Source organism: Delphinapterus leucas, chromosome 7 (genome assembly GCF_059928025.1).
Source record: "Delphinapterus leucas isolate spDelLeu-1000000601 "Yukka" chromosome 7, BTC_Dleu_Yukka2, whole genome shotgun sequence".
In the NCBI taxonomy this organism is placed as follows: domain Eukaryota; kingdom Metazoa; phylum Chordata; class Mammalia; order Artiodactyla; family Monodontidae; genus Delphinapterus; species Delphinapterus leucas.
In genome coordinates, this window is record NC_143135.1 from 11,372,400 (window position 1) to 11,392,973 (window position 20,574).

A 20,574-nucleotide genomic window follows, 5' to 3' on the forward strand; every position below is an offset into this window, starting at 1 on the left:
GGAGGCTTTTTACTGAGGAATAAAAGATGAGATTGGAAAGGTAAAGCGAGGGCAGTGGATGGGAGACTTTGAATGTCCATCCGATGCTGCAAATTCCATGCTGGAGGGGCTTCCCTGGTGGCGCAGTGGTTGAGAGTCCGCCTGACAATGCAGGGGACATGGGTTCGTGCCCCGGTCCGGGAAGATCCCACATGCCGCAGAGTGACTGGGCCCGTGAGCCATGGCCGCTGAGCCTGCGCGTCCGGAGCCTGTGCTCCGCAACAGGAAAGGCCACAACAGTGAGAGGCCCGCATACTGCAAAAAAAAAAAAAAAATCCATGCTGGAAGCATTGGAGAATCATTGTAGTTCTCTGATCAGGAAGTATTAGATAGATGGTTGCAGTAGCCCAGCTGGAAAGGAGTTGAGAGAGATGGAATCTCAGGACAAGAGTTGACGAAGGATAAGTTGGGCAATTTGTAATTTGTTCTGTTTTGTAATTTGAGGTTTTTCCTTTGAACATTTTATAATAACTGTTTTGGAGTTTTGCTTCAATAAATCCAATCCATCAGCAAGTCTTATCTGACAACTTCTCACCGCCTTCTCCACTGACACTGGTCCAAGTCATTTCTAGTTTGAGCTGTTATAATGGTCTCCTGCCTAACTAGTGCCTCTAATTCCACTCTGGCTTGCGCACACCTAATTCCTCACTCGGCTACCACAAGGATCTTGTAAATCAGATTCTTTCACTCTCATGCTTGAAACAAAATGGTTCCATCACCCTTGGAATAAAACTTCAGCTTTTATCCTGAGGGCCCTCTGTGATCTTTGCCTCTTTTTCCATCATTTTTTCCTGACTCACTCCCTCTGCTCTAGCCCTACTGACCTTTTTTACTTTTCTTTTTATGTGTCAGACTGTCTCCTTCCTCTGGGCCTTCCTTCCCTCTGGAATGCTTTTCCCACAAATATCAATATTTCTAGATGTCAGTGCATCACTCAAATATCTGCTCAGATATCACCTTCTTAGAGAGCCTTCTCCGGTCACCCTCATCTAAATCAGTTTTTCCTCTCCATTCCACCCTCTGTCATTTGTCTCAATATATAACTTAAGCTTATCTCCACCTGAGATATACATCATATATTTATTTCTTTAATTGCTTATTGTCTATTACCCAGAGAATGTAAACTGCATGACGGCAGACACTTGGTTGGTCTCGTACATTGTTCTATACCAAGAGCCTAGAGCAGTGAGTGGCACAAACCAGGTGCCCAATAAATATTGCAAAATAAGTGAATAAAAAGAAGATAAGGTTAATTGTTGACCTGTAGTCATCATAAGAGATAAAGTATCATCTTCATATATTCAATTTCCTATTGCCAGAAAAGATTTGCAAACAGAGGAAGATTAGTCAGATTTCATTTGCCCTGAGGAACTCAGAATGAAAAGGAAATGAAAGCATTTTTATTGGTGTTACAATGTTAGATTCTCCCAGTGCCTTGGAGGAAGGTTAGCAAAAGACTAAGGGATCATGCAGAAGATGCCGGTGAGGATGAGTCTCTTTATGGTTCTCTTCGTGATACAGGTTACAGTGAAAGCAGATACAAGCAAGAAACACTTACCAGACAAGCAGGATCACAAGGCCTCCCTGGACTCAATGCTGGGGGGCTTGGAGCAGGAACTGCAGGACCTTGGAATTGCGACAGTGCCCAAGGGCCATTGTGTTTCCTGCTGGAAACCGATTGCTGGAAAGGTGGGATAGGCCAAGACGTTGATCCTACATCCGTCTATGTCTGTGTGTATGTCTGTCTCCATCCCACTAAGGATTGCTCTTTCTCCTTATATTCTAAGACAGTTTAGTAATAGTTACTGATCCCTTACAGTGCTCCAGGCACTGAACAAAGCACTTTACAAGTATTCCTTTATTTAATTGTCACGTTAGCCCTTCAGGGGTCACAAGCCCTTTATAAAGATGAGGAACCCGAGGACCCAGGGTCATTAACTGACATGTCCAAGGTCTAGTAGGAGGTAGAGGTAAGATCCAAACCCAGGAGAGTCTGGCTCCCGAGTGTGAGCTCTTAACCATTTTCTTGTACTGCCTTCACCCAGAGGAACTTTCTCACTGCTCCCTCTGTTCAGACATTCTGGGTGTAAATCAACTGATTTCGATTTTTAGCTGCACTCGTCTCCATATCATGGCCACAAACTCCTGCTTGGGCATCATCCTTCACCAAAACCTTAGTAAAGGGCTTTGAGACCTGATTTTGCATGGGGTGTGAGATGAGGTGTTCAGATCAGAGGAATAAAAACTGTCATTGGCCTTCTCCTCTTCCAGGGATCCCTTCCATGCCGAGATATAGTTAGTTATCTCTTGTCCATCCCTACTATGCTCCATTTTGTTTCTCCCATCCTCTGGGGCAGTATAGTGGAAATGATCATTTATAGGCTTTTCTCAGTGTGATCACTCAGGAAAGTTGGGCACTGTTTTACTATCCATAAAGTACGGACAAGAGACCACATGGGTAGAACCTAGGTCTAGGCCTCAGTGTTGTGTAACTCCAGGGGGAGTCGTTTACATGGAATACTGTTGGAAGAGCGCCCTCCAGAGCCGTGCCCCCTGTGGACCCTAGAGCCCCCAACTGGGCCCCCCGCTTGCCAGGCTTTGTTTTGTTCTCCAGGTGATCCATGCTCTAGGGCAAGCATGGCATCCGGAGCACTTCGTCTGCGCTCACTGCAAAAAGGAGATTGGCTCCAGTCCCTTCTTTGAGCGGAGTGGCTTGGCCTACTGCCCCAAGGACTACCACCACCTTTTTTCTCCACGCTGTGCTTACTGTGCTGCTCCCATCCTGGATGTAAGTAAATCGCCCTTCCCCCTGCTTTCATGTAGCCTTTACTCCTCACTTAGAGCTGGGGTCATGTTTTACAGCTCCGTAGCATTTTAATCTGTCTGGTGTGTTTCTTTTCCAGAAAGTGCTGACGGCCATGAACCAAACCTGGCACCCAGAGCACTTCTTCTGCGCTCACTGTGGAGAGGTGTTTGGTGAAGAAGGTATGACCCAGGGTGGTTACAAGAAGACCAGCAGAGCTTTTCCCTGATCTGCTTTGTCGGTCCTGGTTCTTGCCTCTACCATCCAAGTGCCCATTTCAGTACCAAATGCCATCCCTCCCTACCTTTTTCCAACATTGATGAATTTTGTTTAAATTGACTTTTTTAATCAAAGAAATACAAACGCATAGTTTAAAAATGCAAATGTTACTTCAAGAGTAATATTAAAAAGAACAGTCCCTTGCTTTTCCTTTTTCCACTGCCAAATCCAGTTCTCCTCTGTAAATTTTTTAGCTTCTTCTATTATTTATTTGTATGTTTTAAATAATATATTACTATATACTGATTTTTTCCCCCCAGTTTTAACCGTGATGTATTAACTTTCTACCAGGAGAGATGAGGATATAGAAATTTTATTACTACCCCACCTACCCCCAACATAATTCCTCCCCCATTCTCTTAGTTATAATTAGGTCATAATTATAGGTCAGATCAGTATTCAGTGTGTAGACGTTGACAGTCACATAAATATTGCTCACAGCTGAGCCACGTAACAAACTGATATAGTAGAGCATGGATTTTGGGGTTAGACTGTCTGGTTCAAATCTGGGCTGTGGTATTTATCAGCTATGTGATGTTGTTCAAGTCATTTAACCTCTTTGTACCTCACTTTCCTCATGAGTAAAATGGGCCTAATAATAATGCTTACCTTCTAGGGTCATTATGAAGATTTTAAGAGACAGTATCAGTATAGCGTTTACAACAATGCCTGGCACGTGGAGGCTGGTAATGATGATGTTATCATTATCATGGTGTCCTTTTCATATACATTTGTTTTTTTCCTGAAGTTAATATTTGGATCCCTTTTTCATTAGCTCAATTTTCGTTGTACTTATCACTAATTTATCTGACAGAGCTGTGAAACCCTTCTCAAAAGGGCCAGCCACATCTGGTAATATGTCAGTTCCATGAAGATGTCTCTTCTTGGAGACAGCTGTCCAGGAGGCTTTGACCCTTCTGCTCCTGCCTAAAACGGTTTCTCCTCAGGCCTGTTGAGAAGCCGTTATTCTGGGCCGCTATCTTGGGAATTATTTTTACTATTTCCCTCTATCTTTCAATACATGTTATTGCCTTTATTTTGGTGGAGCACACCTCCAGTAGCTTCTGAGAAAGAATGAATAGGAGGTAAAAGTTTTGAAACCTTGAATATCTGAGAATATTTTGTCTACCTTAAGTTGCCCTGACATAGAATTCTAGGTGGAAACTATTGCCCTTCATCATTCTGAAGACATTGCTTCACTGTCTTCCAGCTTCCACGGTTGAGAAGTTTTTTCTTAAAATTTTGTTCTTGTTCCTGATCCTTTCTATGTGACCTGTTTTTCCCCTTTTGCAAGCTTTTTTTTCCTTCTGTTTTCTGAATTTTCTTGATTTTTTTCTGACTTCTTTTCATGTTTCTTTTGAACAAATATGATTCATGCATGGAATCAGAAAGCTTCTTTATTTTTTCTGTTCCTGTCCTTTTAGAATTAACTCACTGGGAAAAGTTTTCTTCTAAATAAAGATTTGGGCAGTCCCATGTCTTTTTTTATTGTTCTTAATAAACTCTTCTAAATAGAAAATCAATTTAAGACACAAAACACAAATCTAAGTCCTTAGGTAATTCAGTCTGTGTAAGAGCTAAAGCATTCCAACTTTAAAGTGACAGCTACTCTCTCCCCTGGTGGGGCCTTTCAGCTGCAGGAGGCCAGGGAAGGGGGTTGTGGCCTTTCATTGGTCCTTTCTTGCTTCCACTCTCTTACCCATTGCTAATCTTGATAGCTGACCCCTCCAGGGTTGAAACAGGGGTGGAAGAGGCGAGACTGGAGGGCAGGAAAATTCTAACTTGTCTAATTTGCTTTGTGCTCTCCAGGCCTGGCAGACATTTAACTCTGACTTTCTTTTTTGACTTGGATGTTTTTGTGGATTCAGTCCGGATCCAATTACAAATTGTTGGTGGCCCTTTACATGTCTTGGCTGGCCGTTCTCCCCTTAGTACATGGATCTTTGAGGATCCATTCCACAGAGACTCTTTTCTGCAGGATTTTCATTGTTCCCTCGAGGTGATCACTTAGAAGTGATTATAATGGTTCCAGATTAACTCTCTCACTCACAGTTTCAAACATGGACCATGGGAAACTTGCATATTTCTCTTGCAGTCGGTGGGGACTGCAGTTAATTTCAGGCACATCGCTCTGTTCAGCTGCCATAGGCCCCTTCAGCCAGATGCTCACCTGGGATGAGTCAAGTACCATCGACTGTATCCCGCTAATGGCAGGGGACACATACCCAGCTCTCTGAGTGATCCCACGGAGTTCCCTCTCTTGACTTGAGGTTAGCCGGAACCATACCGCATGCTTCTTGGTGGTGGTGGTGGAGCACACATAGCACAGTTTTCTCCAAAGAAATCCCTCTCTCAATTTCCCCTTCTGTTTACCTGTTTTATATCCTAGGTGTGAGTGATTTGTGAAAATAGTCCGTGGCTATCTACTTTGAGGGATGTCTTGCAGCCCACTTCGAACTTTGACGTCTATTACATCTTGATGCCTAATATCTTGTTACAGTGGTCTTTGCCAAATGCTGCTGACCTTTGGTTGCCCATTTTTTATTTAAGAATGAGTGAGACACTAAAATGCTAACTGGAAGCTCTGTGGGTGAGGCAGAACGTGTTGGCTGGTGGACTCAACTGTATGGCACTCAGGTAGGGTACTCTGGCCATTGTGCTGCGGGGCCCCTGGCTAGTAATATTTTAGGTCTTTCATCTTGAATAGATTTCACCAAAGAGATATTCTCCTTTGCTGACATTACAAAAGTTAGTGAAAGAGGTTGGGGGATGGGGTTTTCACCATTCGGCATGCCAACTTTTATTTAATTCTCAATTTTTAGTAAAAAGCTTGACTTCTTTTCTTATGATGTCCAGTATCCCTGATCAATGAGACCCTCTGGTTTGAAATTTATAGAAATAATCACTGCATCTTATGGTAAGATGAGAGATCTGATTTTCTGACAGCTCTTCAGACTTTCAACCAATCCTGTTTTCAGCCTTGAAGACTATTTCATGCATTCAGTTCCTGAGCCCCTTTGATGTTTTGGAGCTCAGGATGGCTTGAGTTTTATTGGCACCTCCCCCTTCAGAGATTTAGGTTTCAGCTTGTTTTTTCTTTCTGCCAAGCTACATGCCACTCTAATACCTACTTTAAATTTTGGAGAATTTTATTGATATCTCATCTGTGGCATGTCCTTTCCTTTTCTCTTTTTTCCTATGAGCCTTTCTGTTTTAAATAATTCTTTAACTATTGTGGTGATGTTTCAAGAAGGCGCGAAGATAAACCTGTGTGTTGTGCCATTCTCCTGGAGGTCGGGTCCTAAATATCAGGCAGGTTATTTTGTATATTCCTAACTATTATTCATTTCATCCCCACCACAACTTTGAGAGAATAATTTTATCCCACATTTTACCAAGTTATAGATGGAAACACTGAGCATCAGGGAGGTAAAGTGATTTTTTTTTAAGTCATGCAACTCGAAAATCAAAGAATTAAAATTCAGGTCTCATTTCAGCCAGTTCCATGTTTTGTTCTGCACCATCATAACTGCCCCTTGACAGAGACTCAATCCCTCTTCTGCTGTTGTTGTCTCTTTACTTTCTTGGCACCTACACGGTACACTTTATTTGAAGACAGACCTGGATAGAGTGGCACTGATAAAATCCGTTGTCAGAGCGCTTTGTAGTAATGTGCTTGCTCACTGAAGCTTGTTCAATGCTTTTCACAAATCATTAGGTCTTTCATTTGTAGATCGCACTTTGGTTAAGCAGCATTTTTCACCGAGATTTAAGCTAAGTCATGGCCAGTTTATACTGCACTGGTGGCCTTAGAGTCTGAGGGTTTCTTGAGTAGAACAGCCAGCAAGTGAATGCTGCGCACAGATGGTTATGATGTGGAAGTTGCCTGAGAGCAGAATAACAGGATGCAGACGTATTTCAAGAAGAGACGTAAGTTAGATACAAAAGAAAACTACCCTGTTCATGGATGATCAGAAAGTGCCATGAAGGTAGCTGGTTCTTACTGTTTTTGACTGGGACCCCTTCTAACCAGACAAGGCTGATTTGGTCATTTATGACTTTACATGACAATATGAAGCCACACTTAAAACGTACTTATTGAGACAAGTGACAAAAAGGGCCGTTTACTAATCAGAAGCTCCTCTTGGGTTGTATTTTTGTTTTCATCCTTTGTTTTCTGTAAATGGGTCTCCTGCCATATGGTTAGTCCATTAATGAGTCCAAGGCATCCTGCCTTGCCCCAAGTCACATAGTCACACCCAAAGTTTCTGTAATGACAGCTTAACTGCTGAGCCTCCTGGGAAATTAAATTCGTCTGCATTTTTGTTTCAGTTCAGAGAATTCCTCTTTACGGTTCAAGTTTCTAAGCACATTGGGCCTTAGAGTCCTCAGTGCCGTTGTCTTTCCTTTTCGTTGTTCATTATCCAGGCCATGCAGGTGCTCCCTAATTTCCCCTGTGGCTAAGAGCCTCACCAGAGTATAAACACCCTTCTTCTCTCTAAGGCACTTTTAATTGTTAGTGTTTCTCAACCGTCCTCCAGAGGTAATTGGCCCCAGAGAGAGCCTCCAGGAAAGTTAGTGCTGAAACTTCCTCAGTTTATTGGATTACTAAATGCAGGGGTATCACAGCAAGTTTGGCTGGTTGCTTTTTATTCGTCTCCTGAGACTCGCCTGAGTTGAAACGTAGGCTGTTACTTCTCTGCTGTCTCATTCTTGAGACCAGATACCCTGTAAATGCCTAGATGAGGGTCATTCCTAGGTCAATCGGAATGTCTTATAATTTTCTCAAGTAACGCCTACTTATAGGCAAGCACAGTTTTACGCCATTTGCTTTATGAAGCATCAGCATCACCTTGGGGACTTGTCAAGAATGCGATTTTTTGAGCCCCATCCCAAACCTACTGAATCAGAAACTCTGGGTGGGATGGGGCCCAGCAGTCAGCATATTGACTCTCCAGGTGATGGATGCACGTTATAGTTTGTGTGCCACACAAAAGCAAGAAAGATGGTTGTGGGTGTTGTTTGTTTGTTTTTCTTAAATAGCAGGACTGCCTGCTTTCAGTTTATTTATTTACTTATTTATGTATGTATGTATGGCTGCGTTGGGTCTTCGTTACTGCACGCGGGCTTTCTCTAGTTGCGGTGAGCGGGGGCTACTCTTGCTGCGGAACACGGGCTCTAGGCATGCGGGCTTCAGTAGTTGTGGCACACGGGCTCTGTAGTTGTGGCTCATGGGCTCTAGAGTGCAGGCTCCATAGTTGTGGCACAGGGGCTTAGTTGCTCTGTGGCATGTGGGATCTTCCTGGACCAGGGATTGAACCTGCGTCCCCTGCCCTGGCAGGCAGATTCTTATCCACTGTGCCACCAGGGAGCCCCCATGCCTGCTTTCAGTTTTGTACTTGATCAGACTCTAGACATTCTTCGATAAAGTGAAAAAGCGAAGTGAGCTCTTCTGTGTGTCAGAGGTAGAAAAGAATACAGGACAGCTTATAAAATTATTAGTTTACATTCTTAGATATAGAGACCTCAGAAGTCTATTAAATTGTCTGCTTTTCAAAGAAAGCCTAGTTGAACAAGGTAAGGCATATCAAGAAGTGACCGCAGATGACAGACCACTGCAGCTACATGATTTGGGTCCCAACCCTGGCTACGCCTATTGCCTGTTTTGGGTCTGGCTGCTACTGTCAAAGCGTATTTCTAGAAATAATGTTTCTTGGATGGGCTGCTTTCGAATCCACAGTGCATGTTTTGCTTACACGCTATTTTGGTGGGGCACAGTTAGAGAGCTCTCATATTTACAAAGTTATTGGGTTATGATATTTGGGCTCAGCTAATACTCTCAGTTCCCACAGAGAGGTCAAGGTCAGAATGCATTTAAGCTAGGGGTGTGACATTCCAAGTTAGGCTTTGAAGTTAGGCCTAGATTTGAATTTCAGCTCTTCCACTGACATTGGTTATACGTAATTTCTTTGAGCTTCCCTTTTCTCACTTGTAAAATGGGAGGAATGCTGTGAAGAATCTAATTTTGATTTAATACTGTAGGGAGAGCCCTCAGTTGGAACCAGTACAAAGTACTTCCCTGCACAAATGGGATTGCTAATAGTCCTCTTCATTTTAGGTAGACTCTCCTTGTAAATGCTAAAGAGAGTTTCTTCCAGAAAAGTTCACCTGTTTATACATGTTCTAGTTAATCTTGAAGTGGGGCAACCTTCTTCTGAAGCTGATGGTCTCAATTTTGCTATTGTAATATTGTTCACATGTCTGCTCATTCATTAAATATTTATTGAGCAGCTACTATGTGTGTGTCAGTTACTATTCTAGGTACTAGGGAGACAATAACAAAAAACAAAGTTCCTGCCTTCATGATGCATGTATGCTAGTGAGAAAGACAGACAATAATCAAACTAGCCAACTAACTAACTAATTAACTAACTTGCTCTATGTGTCAGGAGAGGTTGTGGGTAGAGTGACAGGGTTCTGTTTGAAATAGGGTGATCTGATCAGTTGTTCTCTTAAGCAGACTCCTGAGTTAAGTGAAGAGCCAAACCATCTGGGTATCTTGGGAAGTGATTTTTGAAGCAGAGGGAATATATCACTTGAATAAGTGCTTGAGGATGCATTAGTTTATTATATTTTTCTTTTTCTTAATGTAGAGACAATAAGAAGGCTTTGCATAAAATTTCATTTATAATCTATTACCTTCTTAACCTAATGCAACAAAAAATTTGCCCTACCAATATTTTTCTACATTTATTAATATTTATGAATACAAAAGTTATAGTGTATCTGAAATTCCTTTTTTTTTAACTTAAGCATTTCTCCATGTTGTTTCATAATTTTATAATAATAATTTAAATAATATCAGTCATTCCATTAGGGCTTATATTATAATTATGTAAACAAATTATAATGGATTATATGCCTGAAGATGTTCATTGAAGCATTATAGTTCCAAATACTGAAAACAACTGCAATCAATGTGCTTGTAATAGCATAGTTAGATTACTTCTGGTGTCTTAGTAGTGTTGTAATGACTATCTATTTTTTTTTAATTAATTAATTTATTTATTTGTGGCTGCGTTGGTTCTTCATCGCTGCACATGGGCTTTCTCTACTTGGCGGCGAGCAGGGGCTACTCTTGTGGCTACCACAACTCTACTGTTGTGGTGTGCTTGGCTTCTCGTTGCGGTGGCTTCTCTTGTTGCAGAGCATGGACTTTAGGCACACGGGCTTCAGTAGATGTAGCACACAGCTCAGTAGTTGTGGCTCACGGGCACTAGAGTGCAGGCTCAGTAGTTGTGGCGCACGGGCTTAGTTGCTCCATGGCATGTGGGATCTTCCTGGACCAGGGCTCAAACCCATGTCCCCTGCATTGGCAGGTGGATTCTTAACTACTACACCACTAGGGAAGTCCTGTAATGACTATCTTTAAACGTAGAATCTTCTTCTCTTGAATTATTTGTACGGATTAATTTCCAGGATTGAGATATTTATATATTTAAAAGAAATCTTTCTTTTTTCTTAATCTTTATTGGAGTATAATTGCTTCACATTACTGTTAGTGTCTGTTGCACAACAAAGCAAATCAGCCATATGCATACACATGTCCCCACGTCCCCTCCCTCTTGAGCCTCCCTCCCATCCTCCCTATCCCACCCCTCTAGGTCATCGCAAAGCACCGGGCTGATCTCCCTGTGCTATGCAGCTGCTTCCCAGCAACCAACTATTTTAAATGCGGTAGTGTATATACGTCGATGCTACTCTCACATCGCCCCAGCTTTGCCCTCCCACCCCATGTCCTCAAGTCCATTATCTATGTCTACCTCTTTATTTCTGCCCTGCAACTAGGTTCATCAGTACCATTTTTTTTTTTAGATTCCATATATATGTGTTAGGATACAGTATTTGTTTTTCCCTTTCTGACTTACTTCACTCTGTATGACAGACTCTAGGTCCATCCACCTCACTACAAATAACTCAATTTCATTTCTTTTTATGGCTGAGTAATATTCCATTGTGTATATGTGCCATGTCTTCTTTACCCATTCATCTGTTGATGGGCATTTAGGTTGGTTCCATGGCCTGGCTATTGTAAATAGCCGCAATGAACATTTTGGTACATGACTCTTTTTGAATTATGATCTTCTCAGGGTATATGCCCAGTAGTGGGATTGCTGGGTCATATGGTAGTTCTATTTTTAGTTTCTTAAGGAACCTCCATACTGTTTTCCATAGTGGTTGTATCAATTTACATTCCCACCAACAGTGCAAGAGGGTTCCCTTTTTACCACGCCCTTTCCAGCATTTATTGTTTCTAGATCTTTTGATAATGGCCATTCTGAATGGTGTGAGGTGATATCTCATTGTAGTTTTGATTTGCATTTCTCTAATAATTAGTGATGTTGAGCATCTTTTCATGTGCCTCTTGTCCATATGTATGTCTTCCTTGGTGAAATGTCTATTTAGATCTTCCACCCACTTTTTAACTGCATTGTTTGTTTTTTTTGATATTGAGCTTCATGAGGTGTTTGTATATTTTAGAGATTAATCCTTTGTCTGTTGTTTCATTTGCAAATATTTTCTCCCATTCTGAGGGTTGTCTTTTTGTCTTGTTTATGGTTTCCTTTGCTGTGCAAAAGCTTTTAAGTTTAAATAAGTCCCATTTGTTTATTTTTGGTTTTATTTCCGTTACTCTAGGAGGTGGGTCATAAAAGATCTTGCTGTGGTTTATCTCAAAGAGTGTTTTTCCTATGTTTTCCTCTAAGAGTTTTATAGTGTCTGGTCTTACATTTAAGTCTTCAATCCATTTGGAGTTTACTTTTCTGTATGGTGCTAGGTAGTGTTCTAAATTCATTCTTTTACATGTAGCTGTCCAGTTTTCCCAGCACCACCTATTGAAGAGTCTGTCTTTTCTCAATTTTATGTTCTTGCCTCCTTTGTCATAAATTAGGTGCCCATACGTGTGTGGGTTTATCTCTGGGCATTCTATCCTGTACCATTGATCTATATTTCTGTTTTTGTGCCAGTACCATTCTGTCTTGTTTACTGTAGCTTTGTGGTATAGTTTGAAGTCGGGGAGGCTGATTCCTCCAATTCTCTTTTTCTTTCTCAAGATTGCTTTGGCTATTTGGGGTCTTTTGTGTTTCCATACAAACTGTAAAATTTTTTGTTCTAATTCTGTGAAGAATGCCATTGGTAGTTTGATAGGGATTGCATTGAATCTGTAGATTGCTTTGGGTAGTATAGCCATTTTCACAATATTAATTCTTCCAATCCAAGAGCATGATGTATTTCTCCATCTATTTGTGTCATCTTTGATTGCTTTCATCAATGTTTTATAGTTTTCTGAGTACAAGTCTTCTGCCTCCTTAGACAGGTTTATTCCTAGGTATTTTATTCGTTTTGTTGCAATGGTAAATGGGAGTGTTTCCTTAATTTCTCTTTCTGATTTTTTGTTGCTGGTGTATAGGAATGCCAGAGACTTCTGTGCATTAATTTTGTATCCTGCAACCTTACCAAATTCATTGATTAGTTCTAGTAGTTTTCTGGTGGCATCTTTAGAATTCTCTATGTATTGTATTATGTCATCGGCAAGCAGTGACAGTTTTACTTCTTCTTTTCCAATTTGTATTCCTCTTATTGCTTTTTCTTCTCTGTTTGCCGTGGCTAGGACTTCCAAAACTATGTTGAATAAGAGTGGCTAGAATGGACATCCTTGTCTTATGCCCGATCTTAGTGGAAATGCTTTCAGTTTTTCACCATTGAGAATGATGTTTGCTATGGGTTTGTCGTATATGGCCTTTATTATGTTGAAGCAGGTTCCCTCTATGCCCACTTGCTGGAGAGTTTTTATCATAAATGGGTGTTGAATTTCGTCAAAAGCTTTTTCTGCATCTATTGAGATGATCATATGGTTTTTCTCCTTCAATTTGTTAATATGGTGTATCACATTGATTGATTTGCATATATTGAAGAATCCTTGCATCCCTGGGATAAATCCCACTTGATCGTGGTATATGATCCTTTTAATGTGTTGTTGGATTCTGTTTGCTAGTATTTTGTTGAGGATTTTTACATCTATATTCATCAGTGATATTGGTCTGTAATTTTCTTTTTTGTAGTATCTTTGTCTGGTTTTGGTATCAGGGTGATGGTGGCCTCGTAGAATGAGTTTTGGAGTGTTCCTTCCTCCGCAATTTTTTGGAAGAGTTTGAGAAGGATGAGTGTTAGCTCTTCTCTAAATGTTTGATAGAATTCACCTGTGAAGCCATCTGGTCCTGGACTTTTGTTTGTTGGAAGATTTTTAATCCCAGTTTCAATTTCATTACTTGTTATTAGTGTGTTCGTATTTTCTATTTCTTCCTGGTACAGTCTTGGAAGATTATACCTTTCTAAGAATTTGTCCATTTCTTCCAGGTTGTACACTTTATTGGCATGGAGTTGCTTTTAGTAGTCTCTTAGGATGCTTTGTATTTCTGCGTTGTCTGTTGTAATTTCTCCTTTTTCATTTCTAATTTTATTGATTTGAGTCCTCTCCCTCTTTTTCTTGATGAGTCTGGCTAATGGTTTATCAAGTTTATCTTCTCAAAGAACCAGCTTTTAGTTTTATTGATCTTTGCTATTGTTTTCTTTGTTTCTATTTCATTTATTTCTGCTCTGATCTTTATGATTTCTTTCCTTCTGCTAACTTTGGGTTTTGTTTGTTCTTCTTTCTCTAGTTCCTTTAGATGTAACATTAGATTGTTCATTTGACATTTTTCTTGTTTCTTGAGGTAGGCTTGTATAGCTATAAACTTCCCTCTTAGAACTGCTTTTGCTGCATCCCATAGGTTTTGGATCGTCATGTTTTCATTGTCATTTGTCTCTAGGTATTTTTTGATTTCCTCTTTGATTTCTTCAGTGATCTCTTGGTTATTTAGTAACGTATTGTTTAGCCTCCATGTGTTTGTGTTTTTTACGTTTTTTTCCCTATAATTGATTTCTAATCTCATAGCATTGTGGTCAGAAAAGATGCTTGATATGATTTCAATTTTCTTAAATTTACTGAGGCTTGATTTGTGACCCGAGATGTGATCTATCCTGGAGAACGTTCTGTGCGCACTTGAGAAGAAAGTGTAACCTGCTGTTTTTGGATGGAATGTCCTATAAATATCAATTAAATCTGTCTGGTCTATTGTGTCATTTAAAGCTTTTGTTTCTGTCTGGATGGTCTGTCCATTGGTGTAAGTGAGGTGTTAAAGTCCCCCACTATTATTGTGTTAACTGTCGATTTCCTCTTTTATAGCTGTTAGCAGTTGCCTTATGTATTGAGGTGCTCCTATGTTGGGTGCATATATATTTATAACTGATATATCTTCTACTTGGATTGATCCGCTGATCAATATGTAGTGTCCTTGTCTCTTGTAACATTCTTTATTTTAAAGTCTATTTATCTTATATTAGTATTGCTACGTCAGCTTTCTTTTGATTTCCATTTGCATGGAATATCTTTTTCCATCCCCTCACTTTCAGTCTGTATGTGTCCCTAGGTCTGAAGTGGGTCTCTTGTAGACAGCATATATATGGGTCTTGTTTTTGTATCCATTCAGCGAGCCTGTATCTTTTGGTTGGAGCATTTAATCCATTCATGTTTAAGGTAATTATCGATATGTATGTTCCTATTACCATTTTCTTAATTGTTTGGGTTTTGTTTTTGTAGTTCCTTTTCTTCTCTTGTGTTTCCCACTTAGCGAAGTTCCTTTAGTATTTGTTGTAGAGCTGGTTTGGTGGTGCTGAATTCTCTTAGCTTTTGCTTGTCTGTAAAGCTTTTGATTTCTCCATCGAATCTGAATGAGATCCTTGCCGGGTAGAGTAATCTTGGTTGTAGGTTCTTCCCTTTCATCACTTTAAGTATATCATGCCACTCCCTTCTGGCTTGTAGAGTTTCTGCTGAGAAGTCAGCTGTTAACCTTATGGGAGTTCCCTTGTATGTTATTTGTCCTTTTTTTCCTTGCTGCTTTCAATAATTTTTCTTTGTCTTTAATTTTTGCCAATTTGATTACTATGTGTCTTGGCATGTTTCTCCTCGGGTTTATCCTATATGGGACTCGCTGTTCTTCCTGGACTTGGGTGGCTATTTCCTTTCCCATATTAGGGAAGTTTTCGACTATAATGTCTTCAAATATTTTCTCGGGTCCTTTCTCTCTTCTCCTTCTGGGACCCCTATAATTCGAATGTTGGTGCGTTTAATGTTGTCCCAGAGGTCTCTTAGGCTGTCTTCATTTCTTTTCATTCTTTTTTCTTTATTCTGTTCCACAGCAGTGAATTCCACCATTCTGTTTTCCAGGTCACTTATCCGTTCTTCTGCCTCAGTTATTCTGCTATTGATTCCTTCTAGTGTATTTTTCATTTCAGTTATCGTATTGTTCATCTCTGTTTGTTTGTTCTTTAATTCTTCTAGATCTTTGTTAAACATTTCTTTCGTCTTCTCGATCTTTGCCTCCATTCTTTTTCTGAGGTCCTGGATCATCTTCACTATCATTTTCTGAATTCTTTTTCTGGAAGATTGCCTATCTCCATTTCATTTAGTTGTTTTTCTGGGGTTTTATCTTGTTCCTTCATCTGGTACATAGCCCTCTGCCTTTTCATCTTGTCTATTTTTCTGTGAATGTGGTTTTTGTTCCACAGGCTCTAGGATTGTAGTTCTTCTTGCTTCTGCTGTCTGCCCTCTGGTGGATGAGACTATCTCTATACTGATCTTTCTAATATAAGATTACAGGTTTTTTTCCTTTACTGAAATTGTTTTATATTATGCTTGTATCTTTTTTCACACTGAAAACCTTGCCTAGCAAGGGTATTACCAAATTACTATAACTGATTATTTGCTTTCTTATAAATCTACCCATATTATTTTAAAGAAATCAATATAAATGTTGCAAAAACAAGATTATTGAAAAAAGCTTAAAATTTCTTTGTAGCTCTTTTTGTCTTTAGGATAGATCCAGTATGACTATACAGTCAAAATACTGTGTTTTAAAGCCACATGAATGAATCATTGCCTTTCTTTAGTCATATCATCAATTTGATATACAGTTAAGTTAATTTGCTTAAACTTAATTTAATTTTTAGGGATTTTTTTTTCTATTTTATTTTATATTTTTAAAAATTTTATAAAACAATACCTTAAATCATGCATCCAGTTAGGAACTCTTGTATTAACTATATTTTTCTGAGATATAATTAGCAGATATTTTCCTCAGTTTGTCCTTTGTCTTTGTCTTTGCTTATGATATCTTTTCGTCATGCATAAGTCATTCATATGTATTTTTAATGTAGCTAAATTTATTAGTCTCTAACTTGCTTTTTAAATGTGAGCCGTTTTTATTACAATTTTCTCATTCCTCAATTAAAGAGAAACCTATCCATATTTAATTCAAGTATTTGTAGGGTTTTCATTACTATATTTAGATCTTGCATAGATTTGGAAATTATTACTTAATAGTACTTTATTTTTAAATATTAGGCACTAGGGATATAATGTGACCAGAGCAACAATATCTAGTTTCTTTCAGAGCAAATGTTCCATTGATGTACGACAGACCACAAAATTTCATATAATGGAAAATGTTATAAAGACAATAAAAAAGATGAAGTGTAGATACAGGCTAAAGAGATGCCTCTCTGATAAGATGATATTTGAGCTGATTTCTGAAACACAAGGTGAAGCTAGCCATATCAAGGCCTGGGGCAGAACTGTACAGGCTGAGGGAATACTCAGTACAAAGGCACTGAGGAGGAATACACCTTAATGCTTATTAAATGCTTAGTATGAACCAGGCACAATACGGAAACACTTTACCTGCATTATCTCATATATTTCTTCTAAGAGCCCTTTGGGGTAGGTATCTATTAGCACCATTTTGAATATGAAGACCCTGAGTTTGGGAGAGTTTAAATTATTGGCCTCTTCTCAGTCTCTAACTTGGTTTAAGGTCTCACAGTGCAGTAGTAAACCCTTGATTTTTCTCTCTCCAGGCTTTCATGAGAAGGACAAGAAGCCGTATTGCCAGAAGGATTTCTTAGCCATGTTCTCACCCAAGTGTGGTGGCTGCAACCGCCCAGTGCTGGAAAACTACCTTTCAGCCATGGACACTGTCTGGCACCCAGAGTGCTTTGTCTGTGGGGTCTGTATACTCACTTATCTCTTGGATTTAGGGAAAGTCAGGGTTCTCCTTTCTGAGAGGCAGCTGGTAAGAGGGTTCACAGCTCGGGATGAGAACTTGACAGGGGCCTTCTTAAAAGGAACACAAAACACAGCCTCCATTGTGGGCATTTGCTTGTCTGTCTTGCAGATGGGCAATATTCTAGCCTCTATTTGTCAGGAACCCAAGTGAATTCCTGCACTGGCAGGAAACTGGCAGGGATTTCAAGGCTGAAGTTTTGCTGATGCTTTTACTGCTTGACATCTGCCTCCCTTTTCTTTTTCTTCTCTCCACCACCCCACCCAGGACTGCTTTAGCAGTTTTTCTACTGGCTCCTTCTTTGAACTGGATGGACGTCCCTTCTGTGAACTCCACTACCATCACCGCCGAGGAACCCTTTGCCACGGGTGTGGGCAGCCCATCGCTGGTCGCTGCATCAGTGCCATGGGCTACAAGTTCCATCCTGAGCACTTTGTATGTGCTTTCTGCCTGACGCAGCTGTCGAAGGGAATCTTCAGAGAGCAGAATGACAAGACCTACTGTCAACCCTGCTTCAATAAGCTCTTCCCCCTGTAATCTCAGCTATACCTACACCCTCTTCTGATTTGCTATAAAATTTAAACCAAGTGAGGAAAGAGTACATTTGTACTTACTGACCTTCTGCTCAATAGGCTTACAGAGAAAACAAAGGTGATGGACAAATAAGGGAACGTCTAGATGTTACACGACTAGGCTTGTGGTATTAAGTTTTGATTTAAAGTCTTACTTTTTTTTTATCAGGTACTTGAATTTAGATCTGGGACCTGCTGTCTAGTGCCTCTGCAGATGTATTTTCCACATGCACACATTCATTCCACACTGGTTTACTCACATTTCTGCATTTTCACCCCTATGATGACTCCACTCAGATATTCTCTTTTCTGGCCCTCGTAACTGGGTCTTTTAAGCTACCCGCATTTCCCTGTGACTCACTTTCTCACAGTCACTGCTGCAGACTTTATTCTTGCTGTTGGGAATCATGATATCACTCTTAAGCTCCTTGCATTTCCTTTCAGTGTATTTCTTTTTCAAGAGAAAATAGATTTTTAACTGGACAACTTTGAATACTGACATCATTGATAAATAAAGTAGCTTGTGGTTTTAATGACTCAATGTCATATTACTTTGGTAAATAAACTTTCTGCTTCCCATGTTATATACTAGGCACAATGTGCAATTAAATTTGTATCATACCTCTTGTTTACTTCCATACAATGGACACTTCGTTTAAATCAAAAGAAATTAAAAGGGGGGACTCCTAGTCACTAACTTTTCTCTTAATTTGGGCTCATAACATTCACTTTATTTTATTCTTTGCACTTTGGTGATTGATTAAAAGATGGCAAAGCTTCTTAAAAGTTTTTCATCACTTTGTTTACCTATGGAAAAAGTGATTTCCACTAGGCAATTCCAAATTCATATTTGCATATGTATGCATATCTCCAAACTCATAAATTTGTATCTATTTGTCCAATTTTCTTGTATATCAATTATATCTCAATAAAGCTGTTTGAAAAAATGAAACATGCATCTTCTTTAATTCATAGTTTTCTCATAAAGACAAACAAGATGGCTGTTCTTAGAGCATCTCTGAAGAAAGATGCTATAAAACCTCATTTCAGCATTTTCCAGTTAGAATTAGGAAATCCCAGGCCCACCTAAAAAAAATCTCCACTTAATTATTTTTTCCTCTGAAAAATATTATAAGTAAAATTGTACAGGGCTTCCCTGGTGGCACAGTGGTTGAGAGTCCACCTGCCGATGCCGGGGACACGGGTTCGAGCCCTGGTCCAGGAAGATCCCACATGCTGTGGAGCAACTAAGCCTGTGTGCCACAGCTACTGAGCCTGCTCTCTAGAGCCCGCGATCCACAACTACCGAGCCCACGAGCCACAACTACTGAAGCCCACGCGCCTAGAGCCTTGCTCTGCAACAAGAGAAGCCACCGCAGTGAGAAGCCTGCGCACCGCAACGAAGAGTTGCCACCACTAGCAGCAACTAGAGAAAGCCCATGCAGCAACGAAGACACAACGCAGCCAAAAATAAATAAATCAATATATTAAAAAAAATTTTTTTTTAATTACTGAGGAAAACTCCTTCACTGGAGGTATTTTTAAAAATAGGGCTGAAGTTGGTGTCTTTAGATTATTGATGTGGGCCCAGAATCTCTTGGAGAACTGAAATGGATTAAATGATTCTTGCTAAGCTGTATCATTTTGGTCTCCTTTATTGGAACGGATGATAAGGGGCTTTTGAAACTTAAAAGGAAGTAGTAACAGTTAATTCTATAAAATAGGAACTCCAAAGGCATCCAAACTACGTGGGAGGTCACCCAGGTAGTGAGCCAGCAGCTGGGTTTTTGTCCTGTTGGGCTGGCTGAGAACCAGACTAAGCAAAATATATGTCCGATCTCTAAACATCCTCTTTACTGCATGTGACTCTGTGATGTCATTTGCAGATGTTAATATGGTTGCTTTGGGAATTTGACAAAGGAAACTTGGGTTTTAACCCTTAAGAAAGAACATTCAGGGGCTGACTTTTTTTTTTTTTAAGGATTAGCTGTTTTGAGATTTCAGTAGAATCTATGTATTTAAAAGTTTCGAAGAAAAACCAGAGTTTACTAAGGTGAAATTAAGAAGTGAAAACTTTTTCTTTTCATGATGAAAGTAAGTGGTTATATATTTGTTCAAAAGGAGATGCTGCCTTCAGGACCAGGGTTTTAGCAACAAGGAAACCACTCAAAATGTTAAAGTTCGCCTGTTTAAAAAAATACTATTATCACACTGATATATACCTGTTGACTCTTGGTTCTGAGTAAGTTATAGCTTTTAAAATATAAACACAGGGAACTCTACCTAATGCACTGTGGTAACCTAAATGGGAGGGAAGTCCAAAAGGGAGGGGATACCTGTATGTGTATGGCTGATTCATTTTGTTGTGCAGTGGAGGCTAACACAACATTGTAAAGCAACCATACTCCAATAAAAATTAATTTAAAGAAAAATGTAAAACCTACCCTCAAAAGACAGGTTTTTCCCACCTGTGAGGCTATATATTTTTATAAAAGAATGTGCCATAGATTGGGAACTCTGTTCTCAAGGAGGAAATCCTCAGTTTGGCCAATGATTCTTTGGAATAAGTACAGAGTCCTTCAAGGTGATACTTCGATAAAGATGGCAATCATTTTTCTATACGAGTTCTAGCACGTAATCTTGTAGGATGGCTGCTGGCTAC

General features: G+C 39.8%; 1 protein-coding gene across 7 annotated transcripts in view; it reads left to right on the plus strand.

Annotated features, from left to right (window-relative positions):
- LPXN (leupaxin) overlaps positions 1 to 18,864 on the plus strand; it is a 43,629-nt gene extending 24,765 nt beyond the window's left edge. For all 7 annotated transcript variants that reach the window (XM_089914774.1, XM_022591921.2, XM_022591919.2 and 4 more), the window contains 5 exons: positions 1,561 to 1,728; positions 2,654 to 2,827; positions 2,943 to 3,024; positions 17,135 to 17,283; positions 17,608 to 18,864. In XM_089914774.1, the coding sequence (XP_089770900.1) occupies positions 1,561 to 1,728; positions 2,654 to 2,827; positions 2,943 to 3,024; positions 17,135 to 17,283; positions 17,608 to 17,877 (843 nt within the window). In that variant the 3' untranslated portion in view covers positions 17,878 to 18,864. The remainder of the gene's footprint in view (positions 1 to 1,560; positions 1,729 to 2,653; positions 2,828 to 2,942; positions 3,025 to 17,134; positions 17,284 to 17,607) is intronic.
- Positions 18,865 to 20,574: the final 1,710 nt, after the last annotated feature.